The sequence below is a fragment of the Helianthus annuus genome, chromosome 16 (genome assembly GCF_002127325.2).
Source record: "Helianthus annuus cultivar XRQ/B chromosome 16, HanXRQr2.0-SUNRISE, whole genome shotgun sequence".
In the NCBI taxonomy this organism is placed as follows: Eukaryota; Viridiplantae; Streptophyta; class Magnoliopsida; order Asterales; family Asteraceae; genus Helianthus; species Helianthus annuus.
Genome location: NC_035448.2, coordinates 204,571,689 through 204,585,566, shown reverse-complemented (window position 1 = coordinate 204,585,566; position 13,878 = coordinate 204,571,689). Strand labels below are relative to the sequence as shown.

General features: G+C 34.7%; 1 protein-coding gene across 2 annotated transcripts; it reads left to right on the top strand.

Moving 5' to 3' along the window:
• The first annotated feature begins 10,454 nt into the window (after nt 1-10,454).
• On the top strand, nt 10,455-13,663 carry LOC110915615 (solute carrier family 35 member F5). Of its 2 annotated transcripts, none has more exons than XM_022160343.2 (3): nt 10,455-10,949; nt 11,138-11,690; nt 12,783-13,663. In XM_022160343.2, the coding sequence occupies exons 2-3, from the start codon at nt 11,181-11,183 to the stop codon at nt 13,476-13,478; spliced, it is 1,206 nt and encodes a 401-aa protein (XP_022016035.1). In that variant the 5' UTR covers nt 10,455-10,949; nt 11,138-11,180; the 3' UTR covers nt 13,479-13,663. The 2 variants fall into 2 exon arrangements, with proteins under 2 accessions (XP_022016035.1, XP_022016036.1); XM_022160344.2 differs by having other exon boundaries at nt 10,614-10,912; nt 11,136-11,690.
• Nucleotides 13,664-13,878: the final 215 nt, after the last annotated feature.

Below are 13,878 nucleotides of genomic sequence, written 5' to 3'. Positions count from 1 at the left end.
TCTTAGCCTTTCATATACAAAGTTGAAGTAGATATGGTTTTATAATGGATTGGTTAGTGAAATTCGCTCATTTTACGGGCCCTCTGATTAAATGGACTTGTTTCAAAACTGGATATATTGGCTTTCATTTTCCAAAGCACTCAATCAAATTGATTTTTCTGCACATGTTTCTTACAACTACATAATTCTACACACTTTACATCTTCCTCGATTTAACATTAACCATTCTCCAAAAAGTGAAAAAAAAATAAACAGTGACCCTTGTAACCACCATCAAACCCATCAAACAAACCCCGCTCCCTTTCCCAAATACTAAAAAAAAACCAAAAATCTAAACACAACACTCTCACAAGCATTTCATCAAACACCGTAAAGGCATCAACAAAAACTTAAACAGTACCTTTCACGAACACTAGACACATCTTGCTCACAACAACATAGCTCCAGAAACAACTGATTAGCTTCACCATCAGCGCACACACAAACTTCTGCTGCTCTACAAACATACGAACACTATATGAAAATTAAAGTTCATGTCTGTTACTCTATGATGGGCGTGTCCAAACACACTGAACGATGGGCGTGTATGAAAATTGATACTAAACGATCAGCCTTTTTTCTCATACAAACGTAACCCATCTTAACCATGATTGTTCACCCCTTGTCCGATTTCATCTATACAACCCCTACGAATCATATTCTTCAACAAAATTTGAACATCAGTTGTTGATAATAATTATACAACTGAAACGAACAAAGCTTGAAATGGTCAGATTTACCTTACTCACCGGTTTTGGGTTCTGGGTTCTGTGGTGACCGGATTCTGAGCAAAACCCTAACCCACTCGTCGGAACTGATCAAATTTGGTTGGAAGTCTTCTTTCAACGTCGGAAACCGATCAGTCAGTTGAAAGACGTTATGGTTTATCGTCCAAAACACCAAATGCAATAGGCAAAGCTAGCACATCAGAAAACAAAACCTGCATATAGCAAAGAATCAAAACAAATAACTAAATTAAACATGCATTCCTAATAACTCACGTTAACCCAAAAAATAATGAAAACCTACCGCTAAACCCCCCAAATCAGACATGTACCATCCCTCCACTGAAACCAACTATACACAAAATCAAATTTTCAGAACACAGTTCAGACAAACACATAAGCAAATAACAATGACTAAAAGAAAAATCTCACATACTTCCCAAAATTCAAGCGTAGAATAACCACAAACTTGCATAAACCTGATGAAACAAATAATTAAACCTAAAAAATAGAATAACAATCAGAAAAATAAAGCAAAGTTTCAAAAAACGAACTAGAAAACAGTCAGAGAATAAAAGAGCAGACAATGTTTGCATCGTCGTCGGCTTACCATCTGGCGGTTCCGATTCGCAGATACTACAAACAATGGGTATTGTCGCCATGAAAGTGAGGGTTCGTAGGCGGTTGTCTCTCTGCTTCCTGGTGAGATGTTTGTGAGATTGGGTGATTGTGTGGGTATAGTTGTAAAGATTTACAAGAGGCCAGAGGGTGCGACGCAGTGTTTTGGGCGATGATGAATCACCCACCGCCTACGCTGGCCAATAAAGCGTCAACCTTTCAAAAGTGATACAACCAAATGATACATATAGTATTTGGAAGAATTAAACGTGGAGATTGTACGTACCTGGCGAACAACAGTATATCTCAGATGAATCATCTTACTGGAAATTTTCCTTTAATTTCATTTTTCTTTTTCTTTGATAGCTTGGTCACTTTTATTTGAGATGAATTAAAAAAGATTATAGGTGGAAGACCCGACACGTATGTGACAACTGGCACAAAACCGGTAATTTCCGTACTATTTAAATATTATTTATTATATACAATTATGTGCTTAAATGTCAACATTGTCTGATTACATGCTATACATGTGAATTCATGCACGTTTTATACTTCAAATATTGTTTTATGCAATACTTTAAGCGTTGCGTCAGAAAGACTAGTAAACTCACCGATAAGACACATTGTGTCAGCAATTCTGCAGAAAGCAGTCAGATATTAGAATTAGCGCCTAGGAATAGGTCCAACATCTAAAATACATTAAAACCCAAGTGTGGATAAAAGGGTTAACATATAAACTTTCCGGAAGCTAAACTATGCACTAAAAAGCACCCGAAACGCACTTTAAATACAGAATCCTGCATAAATCAACACTAATTCAGCTAAAATTAGTTTTTTAACACATTAATATCATGTAGAATTTATGTTTTATTGTCTAGTATAACTTACAAAGTGTCGGGAATTGAAACTGCCACAAAAGGTACTTCATACCTAGTGAAACTGCGCAATTCAGCACTTTAACGATCTGTAACGAACCGAACAACCGGACAATAATCGGGACATCAAAATTTGACTAGAAGTAATGTTTTTATGATATTAAACTAGTGTTGATGCTAGAACACCTTAAAAATCATAAAAACCCCTAAACACACCTAAACTAAGTTAAACCCCCTCGTTTGCACTTTAAACCCACAACTTCCCAAAATTTACACTTTACCCCCCCCCCTTTCACCATAACCGGCCCCATGGGCCCCACACAACTATTATTACTTTATGTAACCATGTTCCCTAACTAGTAATCAAAGAAATCTTGAAAAGATATTGATGTTGGAACTTTTCTTTATAAAGACCATAAGTATTTACACTTTGTCCATCGTTCACAAAACTTCATCTTCTTCCACCCCCCCCCCCCTATGCTTTCTTGGTCTCGGCTCACTTCACACACACACCACCACCATTTTCAAGCTTCAATCTCATAATCCAAGCTTACTAGAAGGTGTATGGAGGCCATTTAAGAAGGTGTATGGTGCTAGAACTTGAAGGACCTCTTTGTGGAGCTTTTAACCTCTCATTTTCTTCCTTGATCATCATCTTCATTCTTGTGCCACTTCCCTAGCCATTAGAGCTAGTAGTAAGTTTCTTGAACACTAAAATAAGTCATGTTTATGTTATGTACAAGTTTCACCATCTAAACAACTTAACTTTTAACACTAAAAATAAGAAGATCTAACATATTCATGAAGAAAATAAGTGATTACATGAATTTTTAGTGTATGTAATGAAGTTGTTGATGTTATATCTTGTGCTTATGTTTAGATCTAGTATGTTAAAGCTTAGATCTAACGTGTTTAAGCATGGCTCTTGAAGGATCCATGGTTAAACTTGAAGATAAACATATGGCATGATGTGAACTTGAAATAAGAATTTCTATGCTTAATCTTGTGATTTTGAAGTAATAAAGTGTGTGTAGAACGAATTTTTGAAACTAAATCTCATGGAAAGTTTGTTAAAATTTAACATAAAGCTTATTTTTGAAAGATCTAAAGTTATTAAGCATGGATCTTGAAAGATCCATGGTTAAACATGAGATTAAAAACAATGATCTTTCTAATAAACATAAAAGTGGTTTAGAAACATGATTTACAAACTTTGAAACCATTAAACTCATGGATGAGTTGGTTAGTAAAATAAAGTCTTACAAAAGTTTGTTTAAAATACTCAAGAGCACTTATTTTTAGAAAGATCACCTTATGTAAAGTGTAGATCTAAAAGACTACACATTTTTAACAAGAATCAAGTTCACCATAATGTTTCATATGGAAAAATTAGTATATGTTGTTGGTGATTATTGTTGGATAATTTTTTTGGTGTTGAAAAGAAAATAAACACATGTTTTGAAAACATGGGAAACCTCCATTTTTAGGGGAAACTATGTCAAAATTTTTATAAAATTTGACACTTAGAAAAATATAAGTTTTGGTGAAACTTATTCCCTAAAAATTCACATAAAAATATTTACTAAAGTTTCCCTAATTTTTTTGTAAAATTACAAGTCAAGAAATGGTGATTTCTTCAAGTTAAAATTAATATTAAGTATGTATATTTTTAGGGAAAATATATATATATTTAGTGATCAGCAAATTTTGTGCTAGGTGTATGTGGATTATATGTAGTAGTGTATTAGGACTGTAAAATACACTAAATACTCCCAAGGAGTATGAATACAAAAATACACATACAAATCCATGAGAATACATAAGTATACAAGTGTACAAAATACCTCAGAAAGAAGCACACGGGCAAATACAAGAAAATACATTTAAGAAAATATATTTCTTAACATATTATTGAATTTGGACAACTTATGGACTTAAATATATATTTTTGGACAAAAATATATAACCTATACCAAGTATTGGAATTTATACAAAAACCGGGTGGAAAACAAGAGTAACCATATATATATTTTATATCATGACAAAATATATACATTTCATACAAGTCTTAAAAATATATTATTTTTAAGAAATCTAATTCCGGAAAGTAATAAAAATCAAAGTATTGATTTTGGAGAAAAATACAAAATACACAAGTATTCACATAAAATACAAGTATACTTTCCTAAGAATACTTGTACCAAAATAATATTGTGAATATTATTTCACACAATACTTATATTTATTTTTGGAAAAATAATATAAGTAACATACGTGGAAAGTTAAAAATATAAATTATTTTTAACACTTATTACCTTGAGAAAGACTTTATAAATGAATATATATTTGAGAAGAAAAATATATATTTACAAATAAACAATATATACTCAACGGGCAAGACCCGACCAACAAGAGCATGGCCCTCACAAAGATTGAACATACAAAGAACATATACATAAACAAAAGATGGTGACTTGTACTTGTGTGATACAAGTCTAGTAACTAACATTAATAGAACACGTATAGGTCACAACGCTACAAAACCAACCGGTGAAGTTTGCGGCGCAGGATACGCAAAGTTGTGAGTTCATGTCCCCACTTTTAAACTTTTACTTGTTTTCTAAACTTGGGGAAAATACATGTGCTATGATATGTTGAAATACAAAAACTAAGGAATGATACTTTAGATCATGTCACGAATAGGGTGCCATAAGCACCATTAATCAGTTACATACCAAGACCGCGGAACAAAAGGTTAGATCTAATGGGTTTCAGGCAACCACACTCTTGGCCACTCTTTTACCAAGCAGTGCTTTTATGTCTCTAGTCGTGAATCAAAAATCGTGAATCGACAAGTAAAAATGCCTATAGTTTGGATGCTTCCTATGTCGTTACATATGTTAGTGGCCTCGCGAACCATTAGCGATCTCGTATTCCTTACATTTACAGAAATACTTGTTTCATACAATTACATACCATGTTTTCTACAACGAATGCTTAAATGTTTTCACAAATCTGCATGAATTCACACCAACATTATGTTGACGATTTTCCAAACTCACATGTATTTCAAGTAACTAAAGTGGATGTACGCGTAGTCTCACTATTGCTCTTGGATGTTGTTTATGTTTTAGTTATGTTATGTCAAGACTCCGATGCCTCTTTTGCGGGATTTGGTTGTTATATCCCACCTCATGTGGTGATATAATGACTAAAACCTTGATGTTCGTCTTTAAAATAAAGTTGTAATCTTTTCAGACAATTATATATGTTGGGATGTAAACACCTAACTTATGTTATGTTTTTATTTATGTAATGACAATGGCATTTTGGAGTTATTTTACGAGCATGTAGTATGTTTACCATTCGTATGCAATGAGAACCTTTCAGGATCACACCTCGTGCTTCCGCCTTAGTAGCAGTGGATGTTGAAACATCTGCTTGCTTTTTGCTTTGCCAAGATACTAAGCAATCACCTAGAAATTGGCACCCTCCTGATGTAGACTTCCTTGTTGCATTGCATCCAGCAAAGTCACTATCTGAGAAACCTGAAAGCTTAACATTCCCATTAGCAGGGTACCAGATACCAAGTGTGGGAGCACTTTTTATGTATCTGAGTATCCTTTTCACAGCTATGAGGTTAGACTTTCTAGGAGCTGATTGGGATCTTGCACAAACACATGTTGCAAACATAATGTCTGGCCTAGATGCAGTTAGGTACAATAAAGACCCAATCATGCTTCTATATAAGGTTTGATCAACCAAATCATCCTTTTCATCAGTCATAACCAGCTTGGTGGTTGCCATGGGTGTACTACATGGTTTACAATCATTCATCTCAAATTTGTTTAAGAGTTCTTTAGCATATTTGCTTTGATGAATGAAAGTACCATTTTGCAGTTACTTTACTTGGAGACGAAGAAAGCACTGTAGTTCACCCATTGCACTCATCTCAAACTCAGCTGTCATGAGCTTTCTGAACTCTTCACACATTTTGTTACATGTGCTTCTAAAAATGATGTCATCCACATAAATCTGGACAATCATCAGATCTTTCCCTCTCCATTTTAAAAACAGTGTTTTGTCAATTTTGCCTTTTGTGAAGCCAATAGAGAGAAGAAAGGTGGAAAGAGTTTCATACCAGGCTCTAGGTGGTTGTTTCAAGCCATAGTAAACAATACCATTAAGTGTTATATATGTTAAGTTATCCTAAAATTGAGTGTTATATATCTGACATTTTGACTCTGTTTTGGTACTTTGCTAATATGTTATCTTAACTGATTTTTTTCATGTTTAAGTGCTTCTACAAGATTGTCATAGTAAACAATATCATTAAGTGTTATATATGTTTATTAAACCTAAAATTGAGTGCTAACACGATCATGTTTGAAAGTCTCACACTAGTGCAGGGCCGTCTCCGAAATCTCGAAGGCCCTTGAGGGCCCTGTGCGAAATAGAAAAATGGGCCTTTTATATTTTCAAGTAATTGCGTGTTAACCTTAATAACAAATAATATAAACTAACATAAACAAATGATTAAGTAGCTCAACATAACTTAAACAAGTATTTTAATATATGTAAAACAATTCCCGTAGCAATATCAAAAAATAAATTTTATAATAACAATACACTCCAATTTATTATACAATAATTATAATAATGCACTCCGATTCATAGTTCTGTAAATAAATATATATTCACGTGCAGTAAACATGGGCTTTAGGCCGAAATTTGAATAAATGAAACAAAAAAACATATGAAGAAAACATAGAGAGAAGGTCTCGAAACGGAGACATTCTTAAACAAAAGGAAAGCACAAAACTGGCCGGGCTACAACAACATTATTGTTGTTATAGGGACTATATATGTTTTATATGTAAACATAAAGAAAAAAATATATCTTTTGGGCCCTAAAAGTCTTTGGGCCTGGTTCGATGGCACACCCTGCACACCCTTTGGGTCGGGCCTGCACTAGTGTACGTTATCTCCCGCAAGTTCTAGAGCATGTTGTTTATTTCATTTGTTTTGAAAAGATAAAGATTACAACTGTAGGTGGTTTATACTTGTTAATTCTTCTAGCATTCATAATCGTGTCAGTACCCAAGTTGGTGCTTATGATCATTGCTAAACCGCTTCAACAGTACCCGTTCAGTAGGCATTTACTTGTACCAAGCTGCTATCAGGTAACTCGGAAACATTTTTTTAATCACAATACCAGCTAACCATGAGAGCACAAGATAATAAATAAAAAGACAGCTGCTTTGTCATTTGATTTACTTAGAGACATGTAGTTAATAAAAAAAACATACTTTATTGGTTTTCTTCGTGGTGCTCTCTACTAAAAGCATGTCTTTAAGGTTGCAAATCAGTAACCTTGGAGACATACTTTTGAACATAGTACTAACTATATGGAAAGAAAAAGGCACTCACTTGGAGATTCTGATGTTTGCTTTGAGAATTGCATGCTTATTTCTCACTATGTATATGGCAGTATATATGTATTTCTATTTAGTCCTTGATTTACTCTTTTATGTTTTAAGAAGGTAATATGTTTCTTCTTAAAGTGCTGATACTCACTGCAATTGGATCATTCCATGCATTGGATTACATTAATCTTTTAACAGAGAGTACAAGGAAGCAAATCAATAAAGTAAGCTTTTATTTATTTATTATCTTATAGATGAACAAATGTTAGACTAGTTGTCTTTTACCAGTAACAGGTCAAAACATGGTGTTAAAAAATATTAGTTTGGTTCGTCCCAAAGCGCATCTGATTTAAGTGGACTCGTTTGAAAGATGTCTTTTAAGAAAATAAGAAGTATCAAAATAAATAGTCCTATTGTATATTATTCAAGATATTTGCTATTAGTTTCATGAATAAAGATTAGATATGTCTGACCATGGCTGTTAAAAAAAGTTTGTTCTTAGTGAACAACTTGTGATCTTTGTGTTAAATCCAACACTTTTAGGCTGTAGCCTTGCTTACTGATATGTGTAAAATGCAACATATAAATTACATCATATGAGGTATAAAACTAATTCATTTTTAGTACTAATGTTGAAAAAAGTGTGCTTTTGTCTTCCTTTTGTATTTTCAGGATTAAATGAGCATAAATGAACAAAAGGAGCAAATATGCAGCAAAATCTAACATAATTACAAGAAAAGGAATAAACGTGGCATGCCCGACCACCCGACAGCATCTTCGCAAGCAAAAACAAGTGAACAGAAGGCTGACCACGGCCCCATGCCCAGCGGACACGGGGGCGTGACAAGGTGTCTGCAGAAACAACAAAGCTATAGAAGCTTCTATTCCTGACACGGGGGCGTGCCCAGCTCAACACGGCCATGGTCAACGCTAAGATTCGCAGAATCCAAGAAAATCTTGATAGTACAGATATGCTTCTGCACACGGGGGCGTGTGGAGTTAATGCGGACAAATTGCAATTAATGAAGAAAGAAAAGTGGATGGACACGGGGCCGTGTCCGGGCTTCTGTGCAGGCTATAAATAGAGGTGCTTGGTTCACTTCAAAGGCATTCATTGACAAACCACCTCTCTCCCACTTCACCCACACTCTACCACCATCACAACCCACATCCACCACCATCATCCATCATCCATCATACAGTGTGTGTAGTAGTCTCGGGATCCAAGATTGATAGTAAGAGTTCTTGACAATCAATGGCCATGTTTGCCTAAGTCTCTTACATCACTTGGTGAAGACAAGCATTTAGTGTAATACTTTTGATTTTTAATCTATTCGCACTTTTTATTTGGTTTTGTATTAATGACATTAATAACTAGTTTCTTATGTTGAAGGTGAAACTTCCTTATCATTTGTCTGTGGTGTCTTGGCGTTATTTTACTATCTATATAAAATAAAAGATTTACACCATTCATATCTCTACGGTCTATATAGAGATATGTTGGCTACCTGGTCGGGGGTTAAAAGAATGGTTTGGTAAGGTTCTTTCCTTGTTCAGTGTATAGATCCTGCAAGGACCTGGGTCAAGCTTACTAGGACCTCCTTCAATACCCACTGGTATTGGATGGCGGGGGTGAAAATAGCTTGATCCCCTCATATGTAAACTACTATTAATACAATAACACGGCTATTTGGGATTGTATCCATGCTGACTTAAACCACTTAGCCGAGGGCAACGTCACCTTCAAAAGAGGGGTCTACCACATTACGCATTAATAACTTAATTAATTATATTTCAATATTCCAACCCTTTAGGATTGTATCCTTGCTGACTCACACTACTGGGTTGAAGGTAACGTCACCTTCAAAAGAGAGGCCTACTAATATAACTAAGATAATCTCTTAAAAAGTGCAAAAGTGCGGAAATTATCAAAGGTTACACTAAAGGCGAGTCGGATCCAAGTGATTCATCTTGTCTATCTGTTTTTATTTTTCAGCATTTTTAGTTTTTATTTTCATGTTTAAAACTTTTTCTAAACTTTTGATTTGATTAGACGTTGAGGATAAACCGATACTAAAAGCTCTTGTGTCATTGCACGACCTCGGTATCTTGCCAACACTATAATACGCTCACGATGGGTGCACTTGCCCATATATGTGTTTGGTGTTAGTAAAATATCGTGTTTTATAAATTTAAAACTTGACTAACGTGTAAAAAGGGCTAAAAATATACATAAAATCCTATAACACCACACGCGCATCAGTGGCTAAAGATGGTCCATGCACTGAATACTCATCCATGTTCCCCATGCTTATTTTTCCATTTAATTTTATGTTTTTACTTATTCCCTTGTCTAGTTTTTTATGTTTTAATTTTTGCATGTTGGTTGATGTTTTATAAGTAGTGGGTCAGTTAGTGTTTTCAATTCCCTAAGGACTGGTAACGTGGGCGACAGTTGTTTTAATTTTCTATGTAAACCTTCGAATGATTAATAAAAAGGCAGTTAGTTTATGATTAAAAATTGTTTCTGTGTTTTCCCTCGTTTCGTGAGCAACCAGATTTATCCATTGTTAGCACAAATTGGCTCTTTGTGTGGTGTTCTTTGGAATCTAATCACAAGTTTAGGTGGTGATTTATGTATCCTAAATTCGTATTAGAGCCCCCTACGGATTGATCGAGTGATGTATCTGTATCTCGAGTGACCCGTAGCCTATCCGTTACTTTAGAATTTCTAAATATCCTACCCGTTTCTGACTCCGATTCCTATCACTTTTGTTTACCACAACTTGTTAATTAAAAAAAAAAATCATGTCTCTCACGCGCATGTGTAAAGGAGCAGAAATCGTGTTCAAGCCGTAAATTGGTCCGGGTTGATCAACAAAAAATCAAATCCAGTTTCAGTTTCAAACCTCTTCTTCCAGTTTTGTTGGCTTGTTTACCGGTTTTGAGTGGTTTTTTATTGGTTCGGTTCGTGTTTAACCTTTTTGGGTAAACCGGTTTCAAAGAAAAAAAAAATTATAAACCGGTTAGAAACCTATGGGTTGTACCCGTTCCAACCCGGGCGGTTTCAATTTCAATTTTGAAACCGGGTTAGTTTTGTGCGTACATAATTCCAAAATGATTATGAAACTAGGGTTTCAGTGAACGAAGAACAGAGCCTCTCAAAAGTTTTCAAATCAAGATCAATTGTCAATTGTGGATTCAAATTCCAGACGTATCTCGATTAAGAATCTGTGAACACTAAAGATTATTCGAACATCAAGGTCAATCTGCTCCCCTTTTCACTTTAATTTCATCTTCTGTAGAATATCAATTACTGACCCTGAAGTAATTATCTCAATCAATCAATCTGATCTGATCATTATTTGTTCATATATATATATTGGTCAGTTAAATTGTTAGGTTATCAGTTAGAAAATTAGTTTAATTTGTTGATTTTTTTTGGGGGCAGTTGTACAATATGGGATTTTGAACTTGATTAAGGGTTTGAAGGAATGAAAAACAAAACTTGGAGATGGGTTTTGGGTTTAATATACATATTTGCTGTTGCAACCATTTGGATTGCTGCAAGTTTTGTGGTTCAGTCGGTTGTTGATGAGGGCGTCTCACCGTTTCTCATCACGTATATATGCAATTCGTTGTTTGTGGTGTACATTCCGTTAGTGGAAATCGGGCGTTATTTGGAGGATAAATGTGGAAGTTTATTGTTTTTGAGAAGTGGAGATGGTACCGTCTCGGAAGTAAATCAAGAATCGGAAGTGGTTAACCTTCTTGTGGAAAAGGATGTGGCTGTTCAGACTGACGTTGTTATAAACGAAGCTGTTGATCATGATGAGGTGGCATTGGCAAGTGATGTAGTGTTGGATCAACATGCTAATGAAGGATTGGACTCGAAAGGGCGTTGGACCCGTACAAGACTTGCAAAAGTCAGCCTTTTGATTTGCCCGTTTTGGTTTCTTGCACAACTTTCGTTTAATCTTTCTCTCAAGTATACCACTGTCACGGTGAGCATCTAATAGTTTTTGTATTCTTTTTCTTATGATAATATGGATTACAAATATATTTTACCTCTTAAAGAGTCGAATGGGTAAAGTTAAGCAATATGGGTCAACTGAGCTGAAAGTAACCTGATGCGTATATGATTGCTAACAGAAAAAAAAAAAGTATTAGTTTTTTTTTTTTAATTGATATTGTGCTCATAATCACATTTAATACATTAATTATTTTATAAAAATCAAGATGGTAGGTGTAAAGAAATGTTTATGAGTTAGTCTAGCCCGCCTCGGCCTTATTAAACTGTGTTAAAACTACCCCTTCCAACCCTTACCCAACCTACCTGTCTTGCCTAATAATATTCTTTTAAGAACTTGCGAAAAATTGACAAACTGTTTGCTAGAACCTTTTCTTATGAAAAGAAGCATAATGAATGTTGTTTTTTCATATAAACACGCATGGTGCCGTTCCTTGATATCTTATAACCTTGGTTTTAAAATGCGTGCATTAGGCGCGCATAATGCGTGATGTGCCCGATGCGCTGATGAGAGCGCATTGCAACGGCTGATGCGTTACCATTACATGATGCGAGAATATTACGCCGATTTTATTATTATGTTTATTATGTTTTTTTTTTTTCCAAATTTTATGAAATGGGTTGAGTTTTTTCAATAATTAATATTTCAGTATGCTTGATTTGGACCATTGTAGTTCCTAAACACTTTTTGTGGTTCTAGAAACATTTTAGTATGCTTGATTTAAACCAAAAAGCACAATTCTTATCTTCTTATTACGTTAGTTGTTCTAGTCTGAGTATGTTTTTTTTATAAGTTGTTATGTTTATGTATAAATATTTTTTTATTATTTTTTTATAAAGAGCGCATTGCATACGTGATGTGCTCGCATCAGATTTTTGGACCAAACGCATTGGAGCGCATCACGCAATTTAAAACCAAGCTTATAACCATGTTTGGCATAACTAATTCTGTTGGGACATATATTTTCTTTAATAGTGGCAATTTGAACCCATTCACCATGTTTGGCATAACTTATTCACCTATAATTTTTTTTTTTTTTTTTTTTTTCTAATGGTTTCTATGCAGTCAAATACCATCTTAAGCAGTTCATCAAGCCTCTTCACCTTTTTGGTATCTCTTTTCTTCTTGGGAGAGAAGTTTACATGGATAAAGTTATCAAGTGTTCTTCTTTGCATGGGAGGTACTGTAATCGTCAGTTTAGGCGACTCAAAAGCCGTAACTGCAACAGCTCCAAACCCTGCTCTCGGAGATATTCTCGCTCTCGTTTCATCAGCCTTTTACGCAATTTACATCACCCTGATCCGTAAAAACATACCAGACGAAGATAACGATGATGAAAAAACCGGCAAAGTCAGTATGGCCCAGTTTCTCGGGTTTTTGGGGCTATTTAATCTCGTAATTTTCTCACCTATCGCCCTTATCCTTCATTTGACTAATATCGAGTCTTTTCATACCATTACATTGAAGCAGCTTGGTCTAATTGTGGGTAAAGGTTTATTGGATAATGTGCTTAGCGATTACTTATGGGCAAAAGCTGTTTTACTCACTACTACAACGGTAGCAACAGCAGGGCTCACAATTCAAGTGCCGTTGGCAGCTATGGTGGATACTGTGATAGGAAATGCACCAGGTTTTATGGATTATATTGGAGCTGCTGCGGTTATGGTTGGTTTTGCGGGCATTAATGTTCCGTCAAATACTTGTTCAACCCCCAAAGAAGCTAGTGTTGAACTTGAAGAAAATCATACGATAGATAAATGATGATTATAGTATTATAATATAATGCTTGTTATCAAGAATATACACCTCATAGTATTTGTAATGGGTCAAAAAAATATGATTCTTGCTATTTGAGGTGGTAACTGTGCGGGTCGGGTTGACCATGGAACAGGTCAATACAGATAAATTTGGGTATTCTTATACAGATTATTATTATTGCTCAGGTAGCTGCTGCTTATACCCTTTCACAATATGGCAGATAATGATGTGATAATGGCTTAATGTTTATTAAAACACAAATACTATTCTAAATCTACTTATATTATATAGTATTGTTAATCATATTCCATATCATTGCTTTATAAAAAAGAATATTTAAAAAAATGGTGACAAAATACTTTAATAATCTTCATGGATATGTGACATGTTTCATGAATAAGAA